The following is a 20,049-nucleotide window of genomic DNA, read 5'->3' as shown; positions in this document are numbered from 1 at the left end:
GTCCAGTGTAGCCATAGAGGAGGATTCCTCAGATGATGAAGTCCTCCTAGCATTGTGCTGGGAGACAGGACCAGATGGTAAGCTGGTGATCCCTGAGGGCGGGAGTAGGCACTTCCACCACATTCAAGTGAATGGGATCCCTACCACTGGCCTGAGAGACACCTGTGCCAGTCACACTATAGTGAGTGACCGGTTAGTGACCCCAGACATGTATGTCCCAGGAAAGACAAAGAAAGTCAGGATAGCCACAGGGGAGGTCACCTCCAAACCTGTAGCCATAGTGCCCCTAGAGAGGGAGGGTATCCTTGACTGGATTAGGGTGGTAGTCAGTGCTGACCTTCCCCTAGATTGTATCCTGGGCAATGACCTCCCAGAGGTGAGTCTGGTCACAGATGGGGTGGTCGCCCAGGGCGCCCACCCTACCCAAAGTCCTGGGGAGTCAGTCCCTACAGTTAGGAGACACGGGTCCCCAAGAAAAGGAAAGAAGAAAAGGAAGGGTAGGCCACTCTTAAAGAGAGTTCCAAGGAGCCAAAGGCATTCTGCCCCAGTAGGGGGGGAGCCCAGAGTTGGCACTGGTGAGGCCTCACCTGACCCCAAGGAAGTCCTGAGTAGTCAGGCAGCTGTCCAGATGCAAGGTGTTGCCCCTGCACTGACAGAAGGGAGAGTGGAAGGAGGGTGTCTGCCACAGGAGGTGGTAGCCCCCCACTCTAGACAGCAAGAGGGGTACCAGGACCCCAAAGATGCCCCTAAAGCAGCTCAGCCACCTGTCAGTGGAGAGCTTAGGGTGTGGTTCTGGGTACTGACAGCTGTCAGTAGCCTCTGCTGGGTGCTAGCCTTCCTGGCAGCACTGTACTTGGCCTGGGAGGCAGACCCCAGGGCCAATAGCAAAGTAGGCCCCCTGACCCTATTGGTCATGGTGGGGTTGCTCAAGTGTTGGGTGACCTCTTTGGGTAAGCTAGGTGTTGCCCTAGCAAAGTTAGGAGTAGGGGAGGTGGGCACCTCACTACCCAAGTTGGCAGAGAGAGAGGAGGAAGACCCCCCTAGAGGGAAGTTTCAGTTTGGGTTGGGTCCTTTTACTGTTGGGATGGCTTCACTACCCAGAGGGAGTGACCCTGACAGGAGGATATAAGGCAGAGTAGGCCCTGCAAAGGGACAGCCAGTTTTCTTCACTGTCTTCCTCGCCTAACAAGCCAGGAAGACTCTCCCAGGGTGGGCTGAGTCTCCTGGGCGTGTGGGCTGGGGGGGGGTTGTGTGAGAAACTGGGGCTGATTGCAGAGGCCCCCTAACTTTTTGCCCCCATTTTCCACTTTATGCTGGTGTTTTCCTGACTCTGATGGTGCCCTGGGTACTGCTAACCAGTCCCAGGGCCTGTGCTCTGTGTAAAATGGATATGCAAATTAGGCTAATTATAATTGGCTAAGTTAACCTACCTATAAGTCCCTAGTATATGGTAGGGCATGTAGGTTTAGGGACCACAGCATAGGTGGTGCACACCTAGGTGCATTGCTGAGGTGCCCAGTGTCATTTTAAAAGCAAGCCTGCCTTGCTGGCTGCTTTTAAATTAAAGTTATATGCAAATTCGACTTTGGAATTAAAGGTACTTCCAAAGTCTTAAACTACCTTATTTTTACATATAAGTCACCCCTAAGGTGTGCCCTATGTGCCCCTAGGGCAGGGTGCCATGTAACTATAAGCAGGGATTTTATAAAAATAGATTTATAAGCCCTGGTGAGGTAAAAACAGCCAAATTCGTTTTTCCCTCATTGAAGTAAATGGCCTTCATAGGCTAGAATGGGCAGACTTTATTTTAAATTTTAAAGTCTCCTTAAATGTTACATACCAAGAATTTGGTATCAAATTGATTGTTATAATAAATCCCACAACTTCCAGTTGTTGGATTTAATATAACTAGTGCAGGTAAAAAGTTTAGACTTTACCTAAAAAGTTGCCAATTTCAGCTCTGCATTGTTTTTGCTGCTGTGCTCTGATTGGCCAGCCTGCAGCAGCTTCTGCCAGGCTACTTTAATGAGGTGTGAAGTGGCCTGACTTCACACAAAGGAATGTGCTTGGGGGAGAGAATCTCCCCTCAGCAGATGGTGAGGCAGGAAGGGGGAGGGCTGCCAAACTGGTCTTCAAAGGCAGAGAAGGACATCTGGAGCACCCAGCAACACCCCCACATCCTGCAACCCCAGACAGCTAGGTGCCCCCTTGATTAGATTAGGAGAGGGCAGGAGAGGGGTGTGTTTATGATTTTTAGCCACACCAGTGGGTGGGCTCAGCCAGATCTCTCCTCCAAAAATCAGATTCATCCATTTTGGATTTTTAGAGACTGTTGCCTTCTGGGATGGATTTTTGCCACACTTCCCAGGAAGTGGTCATCACAGGGGGACGACCCTGTCCCTGATTGGAGAACCAGGGCCCCCCCTGCTTTTCACCCAGGAGCAAGGATAAAACTGGCAGACCTGCACCCACGCCTCAGATCCCCACCAAATTTCAAGAAGAAAGAACTACAAGGAGAAGAAGGACTGCCCTGCTGGACCCCTGGCCTGCACCTGGACCCTGCACTCAGAAAGACTGCACCAGCTGCACACTTGGGCTTCACCACAAGAAGGACTTTGCCTGGCTTCCACTGGTTCAAGGAGGGACTCCCTGTTTGCTACAGGTGAAAAATTGCTAACCAGAGTCCCCTGCACCAACTCCTGAAAAAGTGACCAGCTGACCACTGCCCAGTGGCCAAAAAGGAGTTTGCGCCAGGTGCACTCTGGGAGTTGAAGTCCGCACTTCCCAAGGACCATCACAGAACTTCTGGACCCTTGGGGTGAGCTGTGGACCCCAAAAGAACCTTAAAAGAACATCTGGGTGAAGCCCCAGAAGTTTGGAAAAGATTGGAGAAATTTTAGAAAAAAGCTCCATAAAGTGACCGACTCGACGCGGAAATCCTAGCCGGCTTGCCTCAACCGCGACCCGGCCTGACTTCGTGGTTCGTCCCGGTCAAGAAAAACATCCGAAAAAGAGACTAAGTCCGAACGTAAAAAGTTGACCGGGACCTTCCAGCCATCGTATCCGAGAAGGGCTCCACGGACGTCGGATCAAGATCCAGGTTTACCCCGGTCGAAGGATTTTCATCTCGAAAAAACGACTAAGTCCGAAGGTAGAAATCACCACCGAGGAAACCGACTTCGCGTATCCGGACAAGGGCTCCAGGAGGTCGGATCCAACTGGCAGGTTCGTCCCGGTGAAGAAAAACTTCAAAATAAAGACTAAGTCAGAAGGTAACTTTTTAACCGAGGCCTCCCGCGACCTGTAGCCGAGCAGGGCTCCATCGCGGTCGGCCTGAAAGTTTGACTTTGTCCCGGTCCTGGTGCAACCAGATGACCCGATTGGCGCTTTTTGTTTCTATGCGCTAGAAAATAATAATACTTTAAAAATTCATATCTCCGGTTCCCCTGAACCGATTTTAATCGTTTTTGTGTCATTTTAAAGATAAAAATATAAGCTATTTTTATAAATTGGTTTTGGATTTTTAAACTGTTTCCTGTGTTTTATTTAATTACTGTTGTGTGATATTTGAATGCTTTACACTTTGTCTCCTAAGTTAAGCCTTGACGCTCGATGCCAAGCTACCAAGGGTAGAGCTGGGATTAATTTACTGAGACCTAACTGTACTTTTGTGGAGGTTTGTGGCTTGTTGCTAGGTGTAGGTACCTACCTGCCCTACCAATAACCCATTTTCCAACAGCAAGCAGTTTTTTGTAGAAGCACACAACTTCTGCCCCATCAAGATGTGCACTACTGGTTGTCAAAATGTGGGTGGAGCAAAGCACCTCTCCTGGTGATTCTCACAGAATTATCATGAAACAGCTATGCTATCAAGCCCGACCATAGAAATAATGGAGTAAAACAGCAGATCAGTGCTTGTCGAAAGGTATCTCAGGTATTGTTCTGGGACTACAGCAAGAAGGTGTAGCAATTACGCAAAAGATAGCCTATGTAGGCAACCTCTCCAGATGTTCAATCATACAATGGATTCCTATAGGCTTTGTTTAGATCTGATAGAATGTATTGGCCAGTGTCTCAGGGCAACAACGTTGCCACACACCATTACTAAACATTCACTGTAATCTGTAAATCCACTGATCAGGCCAGGACACTGGTGCCTGCACAATCTGCCCAGCTAAAGGAAATGGCGGATGTATATTCTGCTGCAATCTGTAAAATTCACTGATAGCATTTTTTAATTAATATAGTTTAATTCATATTTCGAACAATCTGAAAATGTAATACAATTTCTAAATCATAACACCAGCTGAGAACTAGTGGAATAGACAAACTATCACAATTCGTTACCAAATGAAATGTAGAACCAACATGTGCTTCTAGCAAATTGGGATGGTGTTTCTCCCTAGTATGTATGACTGAGCACACACACATGCCATTGGGCTGAGGGCAAAAATGTGCAAATATTTTTTTATCCCTTGTAAACAGGTTTCTGTGGAATCTGCTCCGCTGGTAAACGGGTGCTCATTCTGTGGCCTCCCAGTGATGATGGCCAGACTGAGTGCCTCTTCTTCACATGTTGGGAAAGAGTGTATTGGCGTGTTCTTAGGATGACAAAAATAAAATAATTAATGAGTTGGTAACAGGCAAATTAAATAAGATACAGAGCTTTTCAACTGGAAAAATGCTGCAAGCAATCCTGTGTTCCCCGCTTCCTGGAAATTTATTTTAAGTGAGTTGCGTGTTGTGACAGCTCCCGATCTTTGGAATTCAGTCCTCAAGGAATGCCTGTTTATTCTCTGGTCTAGAGCAATTCCTATAAAACAGCGACCTTATGTGCCTGCTTCTTCTTCCAGAAATTACAGCACAATCCGAAGCCTGTGAAATTCGCCAGGACTGGAAGCCTTCATTCCTTAGTAATGAGGAGTTCACGCAGCTGATGCTGGAGGTAAGAAGCATGGAGGAAGAACAATGTTTGCAGAAAGAGTCAGGAGACTATCCTTTGCATCATTATTTACTTGGGAAAACCTTACCTAGTTATTCATTTATGTATTTTTACGTCCACTATACCACAAATTTTGATAAGATTTATTTTTCACCCTCATGCCCTTTGGGTTCCTATTGTTGTCTTCTCCTCATAGTTTATCATTGATGGCGATTTTTCGTTTACAAAAAGTGTTCCTCCATCTTTCAGTGGTGACCAGTGAGGATGTAGAAATAGACTGGGGATCTTCTTAGAGATCTATAGTCAGATGCCAACAAACTTTTAACACCTGCAAACAATAGCTTTCAGCATCTAATTAGAATTCTTCATTCACGAAGGAATTTGGACACCAACGTACTGATGTGGGACCTGGCAGGCCTAGCAAGAATGTTCTGCAAGAGCAGGTCATTGTAGGAGTGAATTAGGAGGGGCAGGCACACAAAAACCTGTGCACAGACAATGATACTACTAAGAGGCAAGGGCAGGGGAGTTAAGGGCACGTGATGTCACTTCCGGGTCCCCTAGAATTTGGGTAAAACGACGACAATGCAAATATACATCCCCAAAATAAACATTAAAGGCCCATTTACAGTTTGGCAAATGTGAGTAGTCTTCATCTAGTTTGGGTGGAGGGGGCATCTGTGATACTCTGTTTAACCTCCTTTAGCCCTTTCTATGTATTAACTTTTTAAGAAGCTCTGACTGTTCAATGTAAAACAGGATTTATTTTAATGCAGTGAGTAAAGTTACAGCTTAGCATGTCTAAAATGTGCTTCTATGTTCAAATGCAGGACACACACTTATTATCTGCTTTCCTTCATTAGGCACTTGACGGTTTTCTTATTGCACTTACCACTGATGGAATTATTATTTATGTATCGGATAGCATCTCTTCCCTTCTTGGGCATTTACCGGTAAGTGATACCAGCATTTTTCTAAAAAAAAAAGTCGTTGCATACCCAGAAACTTATCTTGTAAGCAAAATTTGCGTGTTAATAATGTGGAAAAACATAATGTGCAAAAAAATGCTCACTATGTTGTCATTTTCTGGTTACACTTTCTACACAGGCAAAATAATGCTAGTGTTAGATGTTTGATTCTCATTGGACATAAGCAAAATAATTCGACAGTATAATAGAATTTTGGAAACTACTAATGGTTAAAATCCCTTTAAATTGGTGTTTTTTTATATAAGTACTTTGATATTATAGAAATATATGAAAATACCATTCCAAGAATGAGTGTGATGCTTAAAATCTATCTTTCTGGCGGAATGAGCCTGTCCCCCAATGTTGGTAGCTTTCAAAGACATGCTGGCATTTACAAAATGTATTTTAGAACATGTGTAGCTTATTTTATTGAAGAGATATTGATTAGGATAAGGCAAAATAAGGACAGAAAATACAAAATCAAATACAAAGGGCGTGACTTAGAGTTTGGTGGAGGAGATTACTCCATCACAAACCGGAGGAATATCCCGTCCACTGTATTAGAATTCCGTTTTAGTCTATGGAACTTGTAACAGCATGGCGTATGAGATATCAATCACATTTGTGATGGAGTCACCCCTCTGCTAAACTCTAAATCAGGCCCAAAGCTCTGCATGCTGAAATGATGAAAACCTGTGGTTCTGTGAATCAGGATCTCTGAATTTGCAATCTGTTCACCTAAACTGAACTTCAGTCTGCAAAACATTGATTGAGACCAAGCTAAATGTTTGACTAAAGGTTGTAATGAAAGGTTCCCTTACCTTACAACTTGACATTATCTTATGTCTTTGTTATAACTAACCAAAATGTGACCTCAGTTCATTATGTGGCAATCGTTCTGTATGAAAGTCACTGTTTAATATTACAGTAGAACATTCTAATAATTATGTTGAAATGTACATATTTGTATGTCACTGAACATAACAAGCATTCTTTTGTACCAGTCAGATTTGGTGGACCAAAATATTTTAAACTTTCTGCCTGAGCGGGAGCAGGGAGAAGTATATAAGCTGCTTGCCCCACACATGTTTGTTACAGACCCCGCTACTACGGACTTTCTCAACAGTAAGTACTCTAACTCTTCTCCTTGCATGTGGATGGTTGTAAGGGATAAGAATGATAATCGCGATTGAGTCCTCCTTTCTGGGAGTTTCCTCTAGATCTTAGCCAAAGAACGTAAAAGCGCAAATTAACAAATGAATATGCAGATAAGAAACCTTTCCATGAAAAATATCAATGCAGGGAAAAATGGAAAGAAGTTGTTTGACAGACTACAGATTTTTCTTATCATTGACAAAGGACTGATAGGAGATGTGGTTCTTATGTTTTGTTAGTCCAATAAAATTTTTTGCCTTTTGGACTAAACTAACATACAGTTTAATCTGTTTTTGAAATTCTTATTGGGTTCAATTCATAAAGGGCATTTTAGCGTATGTAAAGTATTACTCCAGTAGTACTACTTCATGTATTACAAAATGCAATTCACATGCCCGTGACTTGCGTACTCCATCTCCTCCTCTCCTAACTTTTACTTGCAGAGAGTTCCACCCCGGAGGCTGAGATGTCCACCCACTTAAGTCCACATTTTAGTAGTAAATGGGGGGGGCGGTGGGAGTGGTGGGAAAATGTGGAATAATTACTACAAAATGGGAGGGGCTCTGGATAATTTATGGAGGGATTTAGGCAGGGACATCCAAATACAAAATGCACACCAACAGAAGAGTAAGTCAATAACAATTCACAAAAACACTTCTAATTCTACTACATCTCTAACAGTGACAAAACAGACTTAAATATACTACCAGCCTTAGTGTAAGTCAAGCACCACACATGCAAGCCACTGGTACTGCAACACACCCCCATAGAAGAAAATGGAGCCAAGCTATAAAACTAACACCCTGTACGAACTAATGTAAATTAAATTGCACACACACACACATATATACATATGCATGTGTGTGTATACATATATATATATATATATATATATATATATATATATATGTGTGTGTGTGTGTGTGTGTGTGTGTGTATGGCACCTTCTATTATCAAATTATCTTTCATGACTGCTCTACCCATTTATAAATAATCATTGATATCTGAGTCCATATTCAATTTGATATTTAGTCTACAGGCAAACAATCTATTCATGTTCCAGTGGGTGTGTGAGGTTAGTGGTATTGGAGGGACTGTTTTGGCACTATTAATTCCAAAGATCTTTTAATTGATAAGTTAATGTTATGGATTCATGTTAAAATTAAATTAAAACTTAAACAAAACAGAATTATTATCTAGCACTTGGTTTAGAGTTCTAAATACCTCGCTATCAGAAGATAGACTGTAAAAGTGTAATGTTTGTTTTGAATGCCTACACATTCACATTGTGAAACACACTGTTTTCTAAAATAGCTCCCATCTGTGATGAAGGCTCGCAGGGACAAGCTGAAACACTTTGGGTCTGTGTGCCTGTAATTTTTCATAATTAAACCACAGTTTCACCAGCATCTGGCCCTTGGTGTCCTTTTTCCAAGAGGATTAAAGTGTGGTAATTTATAGAGGGTTTCTGTTCCTGCACATTCCAGCTTCCCAATTAGGGTCAGGGTCACACCTATGGAGTTTGTGTTGGATACATATCTATACATATATAACTTAAACGCACATTTGGTACAAATAAAATTAAAATAATATCGTAAGTGAGGGTGGTGGGTGATTTTAATATTAAATCGATGGACAAAAAAATCATATTCAAATAATTAAATAATATATTTAAATATATTTACAAACTAAAACAACATTGGATTTAGGTGGCAGTGTGATCTATCTCTTTTTTTACGTAGTTCTAGGTTATGATTATTTGCTTAAAAATAGTTTACATTTTTACTTTAGGTCTATATATATATATATACATATATTTATAATTTAAATATATATATATATATTTTTTTTTGTTTGTTTTTAATTAAAAATAAACTTTAGTACAAAATATATTTTTCTATAAGGAGATCTCCACCCCTGTGATATAGATCTCCACATTAGGTGGGTAGTTACTAATAGTAACTTAACATTAGTAAATCCAGTAAGGAGTCTCTATCTCCTCATTTGAGGGGATTAACTCTCTAAGTTTAGACTTCAGTGTAACTTTCCACTTGAAAATGCTGACTAGCAAAAAAGTGGAGATTTACACCACTACACATGAGTTGATCTACCCAGGCAAACTTACCTTTGAGGATCAGGATCATGCTTTACAAGGGGCACATGTACATCCCTATTTGAGGTAGTACAGATACTTCCAGCTCAAAAAATAGAGCTCAGTGCCAAGTGTGACTTGTAAGCAGAATAGGTGGCAACTGAGCCCATAAATCCTAGATCTTGACCAGCAATCAGACACTGTCAATTTTTAAAGGCAGAGAAGTTATGACTGTGAAAAAGCTACAAGATGTTCCTCTTTGTCTACGGTTATAAATTAACCTTAGAGGTGGGAAAGAAGATCTTTCCATGGGCTGCATCAGAAGGGAACAATGCAAATTTAAACAGCCATAACTTTCATAGTATTTACAAACAGACTTCTAAAAGTAGAGCTACTCGATTCAAACATTTGGTGCCCCTAAGTTGGACGTAGATGCTCAAAGGAATTGTAGCTGGTGCACCTTAGTGTTCTGAAACTAGTTCCTGTGGATTGTCTGCAATACTGAGGGTTGGGCTAGACTTTTTTTTTTTTTCTCAATCATAATTTATATTAACATATAAGTTTGCACATATTCACAAACACATTTCTTATCACAACCCACCCAGGAAATGTACATAAAATGCTTCTGCAAAATGAAAGGATAATTGTGCCTGTTCCGTGTGGCAAAAATAGGAAAACAGTTGTTGGCATAATAAATTCAACAAATCCATCACACTTAATTCTGCATAAATATAGTATGGGAGGAACAAGCATAGAATCTATGAATTGTCTAGGTTTCCATGCATATGGCAACATATTTCTTTGTATATCCCCAATGTTGGAAATTTGTGCTCCTTTAGGCAGAAATCTATGATGCGTAGTTTTCCAATGTAAACATCGATGAACTGATTCCAACATCGCCTTTTTAAAGCGGGTGAAATATTTCAAATGGATTAAAACAAATAATACACCAATGTCTAATAAAATTAAAGTAACGCTTAGCTTATTCCGGTGCATTTTACACAATTCAGACAATCTACACATACACGGTTAGGCCAAACACCAATGCTCTGTTCTGGTCCCCCAGAGAGGTGTGTAAAGTTGTTCAATAATACTTATGTCTAAACTTGGAGAGCAGCATGACTTGTTTGAAGAAGTCGGGCCGATGTGGTGTTGTGGTCACAGACTTGGTGACTACAAAACCACAAGACCACCAAAGACACATCATGAGTCGGAAACGTTTTTTGACTCCAAATGTGCTTTTTCTGTCTTACTGGTTTTGTAAGGAGGAGATGCTTGAAAGGGGCTTGGCTACCCTCCTTCCAGATGACAATGCCATGTATCAATTGGTTGTGACATCAATTGATGTGGCAAACTGATTGGATGCTGACACTCAAAAGGAGATGGTATCCCTTTGCAAAGTGGAAGCTGACCCTGAGAGACATCTTCCACTGTTTATGTACTAGAGGGACCAGACAGCATACTATTTCCAACTGTGTTCTCAAAACGTCTATTTAATATTTTTATTTCCACTCCTGCCCCTTTGAGAAACAGATGCTAGAACAAACAAATGTAGGCTTTCTGCAAATGTAAAGGGAGGGTAAGAGAGGTGGTGTCCCTCACAGGCCCCCATCCTTTCAATTGCAACGGATTCGACGGGAATTGCCATCAGAATCTGCCTAAAGAATGTCGCTGGAGTTCTGCTCCTGCTACAGTACGGCAGCTTGGGACTACCACGGAGTATTACATCCATTGCTATGCAAAGTAAAAGTCGGGTTCTAAACAGTCAGTGAGTGAAATCACAGACTGTTTTGCACCCAAGTTTTAGTGTATCGGGTTGTAGGTCTGTTGACTTTCACTGGAGCGAACGAGGTAAGATTTTGACAAGACTACCTTATCCACAGAAGAAAACCAAATCTATTTCATAACATTGACATCATTTCTCTGTGGTTTTTTTTCAGCTGAAAAACAAATAGAGTTCTGTTGTCATTTAGCAAGAGGAAGCCTAGATCCCAACGAGCCACCAACGTATGAATATGTCAAGTTCGTAGTGGACTTTAAGTTCTTTACACACGGTAAGCTTGGCATTATTTCATATAAGTTGTGACTGTATCTGAAAGTGTATATTGCAGAAATTACATTTTTCATACTCATCCGTGCAAAAATATGCTATACTCGGAAAGGGAAATCCTGAGCTTGAAAAGTTGTCATGGTAGTCACAGTAGCCGCATGCTTGCTCTTGCTATGTGTGCCCATTTTAGATGCATTATTACCACTCCCCCAGTGGCGTAACAAAGGCCCTCGCAGCCCCCGCGCTATACTCTGCAGGCCCCTGACTGGGTCCAGAGGGAGCTTTGCAGGCCCCCCCTCTCATGTTTCCTTATGCCACTGACCCCCCCCTGTCACCCCCCCCCCGTAGTGTGCAGGAGCATCACCAGGTATGACATGGTTGTGGTTGCGTGCGTAATCACCAGGTATCCTAACTGCAACTCCCTTCCTAATAGGCCCGAGCAGCCGTTCTAAATGACCTGGTAAATATATTTGTCATTGCATAATTATTACACAGCATCACAGAAAAGCAGAGGAAAATATCCGACAATAAACATGGGAACCCTGCTGCGTCGGATTCGCACCTGCATTGGAAAAGAGACATATAGACTTGTAACAATCTCTCCTGACTCAAGACCTCCAAAGGGAGCCGGTCTGTGGGGACCTGGGAGGAATCCAACGAGACTGCGGTGGGAAGACGTAGGTGAAGGGGAACCTGGAGAGTGCAGTGCGCAGTACAAATGGTTGGACGCGCAGCACAAGCTTGTCCAATCTAGTATCTAATTGATAAGGCTGTGGAGGCCTTGAGAGCTCAGCAGTTAAGGAACCAATCTTGAGTTCCAGCACGGTTTGTTATATTTCACTCACCTCAAGCCTTCTGCTCCGCTCCTATGAATTGATGTCTGCTGGTATCTCTTGCTAAGTAAACAGAGCAGGGCACTCTGGGTCTGTGATTGAAAGAACCCATGCTGGCATTTGTTTATCACACCTTAATGCCATGGGGCGCTTGGGTGGACAAGGAATATATATTTTCTGTACTATGATCCTAAGTTTATGCTTTCAGAGTCAGAAACCAATCAATGTTTGTGGCACCAGTGATCATGATTTCTTGTGTTTTTTTTCTTCTTTCCAGTGCCTACACCCTCATGTAATGGCTTCGAGTCTGCAATTGCAAGGGCATTCAGGTCAGCCACTGAGGAGCAAATTTGCCTTGTAGCCACTGTTCGGCTTGTAACGCCACAGTTTTTGAAGGTGGGTCGAATCATGCTGCGTGCATGCGATGTGATGCAGAAAAAGATGCAATTGCTTACTTGTCTTTTTTTTTGATTTAGTGTGCTATGTTACTGATGTCAAAACAGTTTTATGGGTGTGTCATTTTCATTTATTTAATCAGTTATTTAATTTTTCATTTTATGGGCTTCTGATATGTTGCAGAAGAACGAGGGTGATGAAAGACAATGATATATACCTCAGAGGGGGAAAGAATCAAGAAGGCAATTCAGAACATGAAATTAGTAAGAGAATAATGCAGTATAGCGAGTCATACCTCAGGGAGGGCACCAAAAAAGCAATGCAGAGTATGGAATTAGTAAGAGAATAATGCAGTATAGCGAGTCATACCTCAGGGAGGGCACCAAGAAAGCAATGCAGAGTATGGAATTAGTAAGAGAATAATGCAGTATAGCGAGACATACCTCAGGGAGGGCACCAAGAAAGCAATGCAGAGTATGGAATTAGTAAGAGAATAATGCAGTATAGCGAGACATACCTCAGGGAGGGCACCAAGAAAGCAATGCAGAGTATGGAATTAGTAAGAGAATAATGCAGTATAGCGAGACACACCTCAGGGAGGGCACCAAGAAAGCAATGCAGAGTATGGAATTTGTAAGAGAATAATGCAGTATAGCGAGACACACCTCAGGGAGGGCACCAAGAAAGCAATGCAGAGTATGGAATTAGTAAGAGAATAATGCAGTATAGCGAGACACACCTCAGGGAGGGCACCAAGAAAGCAATGCAGAGTATGGAATTAGTAAGAGAATAATGCACTATAGCGAGACATACCTCAGGGAGGGCACCAAGAAAGAAAAGCAGAGTGTGTAACTGGTAAAAGAATACTGCAGGATACTGAGACGTACCTCGGTGGGGGGCACCAAGAAAGCAATGCATAGTATGCAATTTGTAAAATAATCTGCAGAATACTGAAAAATACCACAGGGAGGCACCAAGTATGCAATGCACAGTATGAAATTGGTTAGGCAATAATGCATGATACTGAGGTATACCTCAAGGGGAGCCAAGAAAGCAATTTAGGGTATGATATTGGCAAGCAAATAATGGAGACACACATCGGAATGGGGGGGGGGGGGGCACTAGCAAAGCAATGCTGAGTATAGGATGGGTAGGAGAATAATGCCTGATACTGAGACATACCTTGGGGGTGGGGGCACCAGGAAAGCAATGCAGACTATGAAAACTGGTAACAGAATAATGTGAGATAGTGAAAAAAACATCAGAGAGGCACCAAGCTAACAATGCAGAATATGGAATTGGTTCCTTTCTGCTCAAATAATTCAGTATTTATTGTTATTGTGCAGTTTTTCATAAAGTGTTATCTATGCGTCAATGAAGTGAAGTATGTGTGAGGGTGAAGGTGGGCCTCTTAAACGTGATGCTTTATAGCATTTCTTTAAAAGTTTTGTTCTGTAGGTTGTGCACATAACTGGAATTTCACTATACAAATTAAGAAAAACACATTTGGGTTTGTTTTCATTCCTTCCTGGGGTGGGGTATTTTGAGTTTGAGCTATAGTGAGTAGGGCAGGCTTGCCAGTAAACCCTCAGCTCACTGGGCAAGTTGGGTGTGGCTCATCAGTATATACATCTTTGAATAATGCCCCTGAAAGTGTGTGTGTGAGACCTGGTTTCTGTGGAGAGCTTCAGCATTGTCCCCCTGCGTTGGTTGGGGAAAGGTTGTTCATTTTAATAGACTAGTGATGAGGATGATTCCATAATCTTGTTTATACTGGATTATATTTGTGGAAAATGTCTTATAACTAACTTGTTTTGCATAAAGAAAATACCTGGCATCGATAACTAGATTGTTCCACTGTCAAGGACACTTTCAAATCTGCAGCCAACCATTTAACTTCCCTATCAAAGTTAACTTGCCACTTTTGTGAGGTTAATAGCTGGAGCCAGTGTTGCAATTTTACTTTGGCAGAGAGTCCATCACCCATTACAAATTATGTCTTTATCTGATTTTCAGGAAGAGCCATGTGTGGGGGACTGGGAAGGCAAAATGGGAGTAGGCAGCAAATAGAGTCTAGGCAGATGTCAATCCCTGTCTTAAAACAATATTGTGCAGCTGTTCAGAAACAGAGTCCAGTGAAAGGATTTTGCCATGCCTTTGCTCACCATTTGATCCACTTAGCTCCACTAGAGGCGCTAGGAGCTGCAGATATCAGCAACGAAAATTAAATAAAATGGCATAGTGCCTGTTAGAAACTGGGTCTCTAGTTGGTAGAGGTATGCACCATGTCCAAGTAGCGAACACAATGCAAGTCAGGGTAAGTCAGATACGGAATCTAAATTAACCTGTGCTCGCCCTCTGGTAGCTTGGCACAGAGCAGTCAGGCTTGACTTATAGACTAAGAGACAATGTGTAAAGTATTCGTACAACACTTGATTAAAGTAACCACACAGGTTTAGAAACATGAAGATTATTTATCTGTCATGAATGAGACCAAAATGACTAAATCCAATAAATATTGTTCAGATATAGGTATTCAAAACATATATCTAATCAGCACACGTAGGAGCGCCTGTGTGCTCCTATTCAAGTATTTATGGTTTGTTTCTTAGATTCACAGCGTTCAGCAAATTCCTGAGAGTTAGCTTGGGATACAATGCTCTACAAGTCCCTAGATTGGCTCGCACATGGGAAACCTCACTCAGTTCCTTGAGATCGTGAGATCACAGCTCCGGCTGCCCACAAAAGCACAGTGCGGTCACAGAGTCACAGTAACTTTCCACGGTCTAGGCACTGCGGATTCACTCTGGTTGCTTTGGCAACATATAGGGTGGGGTAGCCACGCTATAGCAATCCAGAGGCCTTCCCAAGCAATTGAGAGTTGTGGCGTCACTCTGATTGCTCTGGCAACATTGGGGCAGAGGAGCCACACTGAAGGAGGGTTTCCTCCAATACCGCATTCTCCATCAGCAACACAGTTAGCGGCTACAGGGAGCCCACCGGGAAGTCATAAGCACTGGTGGGGGCAGCCCAGAGTTGAGGTGTGTGCCCTGAATACAACCCAGCATGGTGTGCAGGGCACATGCCAATCAGGGAAGTTGTAAGGGCTGGTACATAGAGGCGTCCATGATTGTGGGGAAGCTGGTGAATTTCTTGATGGCACTGAAACTTCAACAACAGGGAGCAAGCCAACAAGCCTTTGGAGTTCTTGGGTTAAATAGGTTGTGGAAGGCCAGTTTCAATCCTTCCTCACTGCAAGAAGTAGCAGTCCCTCCTGGCAGCACACCCATTAGCATACAGCAGGCCAAAACAGCAAAGCAAGTGGCAAAGTAGCAGGCCATCCTGGCCGCACAACTCTTCTTCATTGCAGAGTCTCCTCAGGACCCAAAAATGAACTGATTTGGTAGGGTGTGGGGTCCACTACTTATACCAAAATGTGTCTTTGAAGTGGGGGAGACTTCAAAAGAGGCCTTTGAAAATCACAAGGTCCCTTCCTTCCCTGGCTCCAGAGACTCTATAGGGGCTATGCAGCCCTTTGTGTGAGGAGAGGCACAGTCCTATTCAGGTGTAGGTGTCAGCTCCTCCCTGCCATCTAGCCCATGAAGACCCATGAGACAGGGGATGGGCCATCAGGATACAAATATCACATCCAAGCTCCCTCTGTACATGACTGTCTAGAGGGAATGCACAAAGCTCAGCTGTCATCAACCCCAGACGTGTGTTCAGAGACAGACAGAGGCACAGAATGGTTAAAGTAAGAAAATGACAACTTTCTAAAAGTGGCATTTTCAGACTTGAATTTAAAATCTGACTTCACCATGAGTTGTAATTTTAAATAGTGAGTCCAGAGACACCAATCTCTGTATTCCTACCTTTTCCCAATTGGAAGTTACACTTAAAGAATACTTCAAGGTAACCCCAATGTTAACATTGGGAGAGACAGGGCTTGCAGTAGTGGAAAATGAATTTAGCAGTTTTTACTACCTGGACAAGTTAAACTTAAAAATACATGTCTAGCTTTTTAAATACACTGCACCCTGCCCTCGGGACTGACCAGGGCCTACCTTATGGGTGTCGTATATGTATTAAAAGGCAGGTTTGGGCCTGGCAAGTGGGTACACTTGCCAGGGTAAAATAGCAGTTTAAAGTTGTACACAGGGGCTCTGAGTGGCAGGCCTAAGACATGTTTGCAGGGCTACTGTAGTGGGTGGCACAATCAAGGCTGAGGCCCACTAATAGATTTTAATTTATAGACCCTGGGCACCTATAGTGCACTTAACTAGGGTCTTCACAAGTAAATTAAATATGCCAATGGTGGATAAGCCGTGGTTTAGAGTACAGAGCACCTGCACTTTAGCACCGTTCAGCAGTGGTAAAGTGACCAGAATCCTAAAAGCAAGCAATAACGAAGTCAGAAAACAGGAGCACAAAGGGCAAAAAGAGAGGGAAAATCATGCCAAGGATGCCAGGTCTAACACTGCCCAATCAAAATCATAAAAATGTTAAAAATTTACATATGCTCAAGGATTAAAAAAAAAATGACTTGTTTATTACACCAGAAACACATGCAAACTCAGCCAAAAGTACAGGTCTCAGCCCTCAGTGCAGATCCTAAATGGTACACACAGGTCTAAATTCTCAGGGTACCAATATGGACTTTATTGGATGAAGGCTTGGAGAAGATGGGTAGTATTTACATATTTGATGGTGATTTACAGTCAAATGCCATCAGCACAAAGGTATATAGTGAGTGTGTGTTTCCAGAACTTGATTAGTGATGAAAACCTTAAGGACAGAGACTTGTGGACTGCTGCGAAAGGAGGCAACGTGCATATATTATTGAGCAACTGCCTTATTGGAGTCCAGATATGGATGTATACAGTTAAGCACAATGATGCATGTCAAATGGAGTAGAGTGGGCAAGTAGCACCTGGCAGCCTGATGTTGAGTGCTTAGAGTAGCTTACCTATTATCAGTGGTGTTCTGCATGCTTTTGGTTGTGAAGAAAAGTTGGGTAATGTGGCTCAAGGCTTCAATATTGCCAGGATCCTGGAAATATATTTTGACCGGTGATGAGACTTGCCGCATTTGGAAAACGTGATTTATTGTTGTCAAAGGCGAATCATTTTTTGCTAATTCGGGTATGTGGCTTCGAAATTCTCATTTATTGTACGAGTCCTTTCTAGCTCGTTGGTCTGCATAGTATTCCTGTAGACCATTGCCGGGGTACTGGAGTAAAGCCAAAGCCAGAGCCTGTAGCTTTAGATAGCTGGACTCTGGTGTTGACAAAGCATATGCAAGTTATGTCATCATTGAGACTGAGGCCTTTATCAGGAAGAAAAATTTGCATTCATGTTATCTGGAAGTTGCTAGGTATAGGCTATGTACTATCATCAGACATTACTATGCAACATATAAATCTCATGAGCACATTGACACCATAAACAGCACGCTATATGCAGTATATATCACCTAGAAATGCTTTAAAAAAAACTCATCGGAGTGGCCGTCCTCGGCCAAAAGGCCACTCTCATTGGAGACCAAAAATGAGTTTACAAACTGAAACATGTAAGCAAAGTAAGAAACATTTATATTTCTCTCAGGTATAATAGGAAAGCTAAAGATTCCTTGTCTTTTTCTCCCATTTTACTTCTATTGTTTCAAAAGATACTCCTTCCTTGACAGATGGCCTTTTATAGTCGCCTAATGTCAAAATTACTTCGTTACTGAAGACCTGATTCCCACCCTTCCATTGCTACAGTAAGGGTGGCTGTAGCTTTCAATAATCAGGCCACAGTTATATAGAAGGTGTAACTTCAGTCGACTCCTAGAACACTGAGCAACAAAATAGGAATGGCCCACTTTCCAGTGGTAAATCAAATGCTGGACAAAATATCTGTAGAAAAGGGAAGAGCTACAAGCAAGAACTGTCAAGATCTTACAAAGATATTCATTGGAATGAAATTATGTGGATATGAATTTTTGGACAGCCTTTATGAATTATTCAATAGGATCTGAGAAGTTGGTTGTTTTCTGCTAGTAGGTTAGTATACAGTTCCCAAGAATACATGATAGCCTGCCTTTACTTGTTAAAGTAGTAGCCTGATGAGAAGAGTGACACTCACTGGTACCAAAAAGCAATTATCATACACAGATTAAACAATCCCTCAATAAAATTATCTTTACATATACTCTTGTAAAAAAAAAGCCTCATTACTGTGGATCACCGCACTGACATTTCGCAGTGCAGAATACTTTCCAACTCTTTCCACATTTTCTTGAAATCATTAAGATGCCATGGACAGGATTGCTATGTACTGGGAAGGGGACTGAACACTTAAAAGGTATAGGGCCACATGTACGTAGCTTTTTATTGGTTGCAAACAGCCATTTGGGACCAAAAACAACGCATTTTCCTATGTAGAAAACCCTACTTTGCGATTCGGTAACCTGTTACCGAATCGCAAAATGGGTTTGCGACTTATTGTTAGGAACGGGCGTGCCAAGGGCATTCCTTCCTAGTAGCGACTCACAAGGGGATATACGATTGTTTTGGGACTGGGAATGCGGTCCCAAAACAATTGCAGTTACCTCCAATTTCAAATTGGTGGTAACCTGCTCGCAAACGGTAAGGGGCCCACCAAGGGACCCCTTTCCCTTTGTGAATAGAGGCACCAACATTTTTTCAGAGCAGACAGCCAGCTCTGAAAAAACTGGAAAGGAAACTTTTCATTTTTCTTTTTTTTTGTAATGCATCTCGTTTTCCTTTTAAGAAAACGGGCTGCATTTAAAAAAAAAAAAGCTTTATTTTTAAAGCAGTCACAGTCATGGTGGTCTGCTGACCCCAGCAGGCCACCATCCCTGTGAGTGCAGCCATTCCAAAAAGGGTCACAAATTGCCCTTGCAACCCATTTGAGAATCGCAAACAGTGTCTGAGACATTGTTGTACATCAGGTGTTGCAACTCACAAATTAGGAGTCACTAAAGCTCGTAATTTGCAAGTCGTAAAACCTGATGTTTGTACATGTGCCCCAAAGTGGGAGTCCAAGGTGCCCATCCCAATTGCACTCCAGATGGGCGAGCACCCATTACAGACCGTAACCTGAAAATGTGTCCTTCATGAGAGTGCAGCTGTACAGAGCTCCAGGTTGTACTGGTGTACGGCCAGGGGAGTGTGGTTTAATCTGCTAATTTTCTCCCTGCCTGGGCAATGTCGTCATAAGATCAATAGCGTTAAGGACTCCCTTCGATGGATCCCGCTGTTGAGGATCTTTGGGGTTGGCTTTAGTGTCCCAGAGAGATGTGCTATGGAGAGGGCCTCTGTTTGGTAGTGGCAGCCCTTGGTGAAACAATATGCTGAATAGCTGTGATCGAGAAGTGTACATTTGACTTAATACTTGATCTACGTCTTCCACTGAACCATGTAAGGATCCTGTCTCTTCAAACTCTCCGTTGAGACTGCGTCTCAAACTAGTTTAGTTACCGGACCTGAAGCCCTGCAGTGAAGACGGAGACGACAGCTGCTTTGGCCCCAGCCCTACCAGCCTGTCTCCCAACTTCGAGGAAAACTGCAACAGCGACGCATCCAACAGGGACCAGCGACCTCTGAAGCC

At 42.6% G+C, this 20,049-nt stretch overlaps 1 protein-coding gene across 1 annotated transcript in view; it reads left to right on the top strand.

Moving 5' to 3' along the window:
* PASD1 (PAS domain containing repressor 1) overlaps positions 1 to 20,049 on the top strand; it is a 267,352-nt gene that overhangs the window by 100,224 nt on the left and 147,079 nt on the right. Inside the window, exons 4-8 of the mRNA XM_069205967.1 lie at positions 4,854 to 4,945; positions 5,806 to 5,895; positions 6,915 to 7,035; positions 11,098 to 11,211; positions 12,318 to 12,436. Of these exons, the coding sequence (XP_069062068.1) occupies positions 4,854 to 4,945; positions 5,806 to 5,895; positions 6,915 to 7,035; positions 11,098 to 11,211; positions 12,318 to 12,436 (536 nt within the window). The remainder of the gene's footprint in view (positions 1 to 4,853; positions 4,946 to 5,805; positions 5,896 to 6,914; positions 7,036 to 11,097; positions 11,212 to 12,317; positions 12,437 to 20,049) is intronic.

This window comes from Pleurodeles waltl, chromosome 2_1, assembly GCF_031143425.1.
Source record: "Pleurodeles waltl isolate 20211129_DDA chromosome 2_1, aPleWal1.hap1.20221129, whole genome shotgun sequence".
Classification (NCBI taxonomy): Eukaryota; Metazoa; Chordata; class Amphibia; order Caudata; family Salamandridae; genus Pleurodeles; species Pleurodeles waltl.
This window is presented reverse-complemented; position numbering and strand designations above follow the sequence as displayed.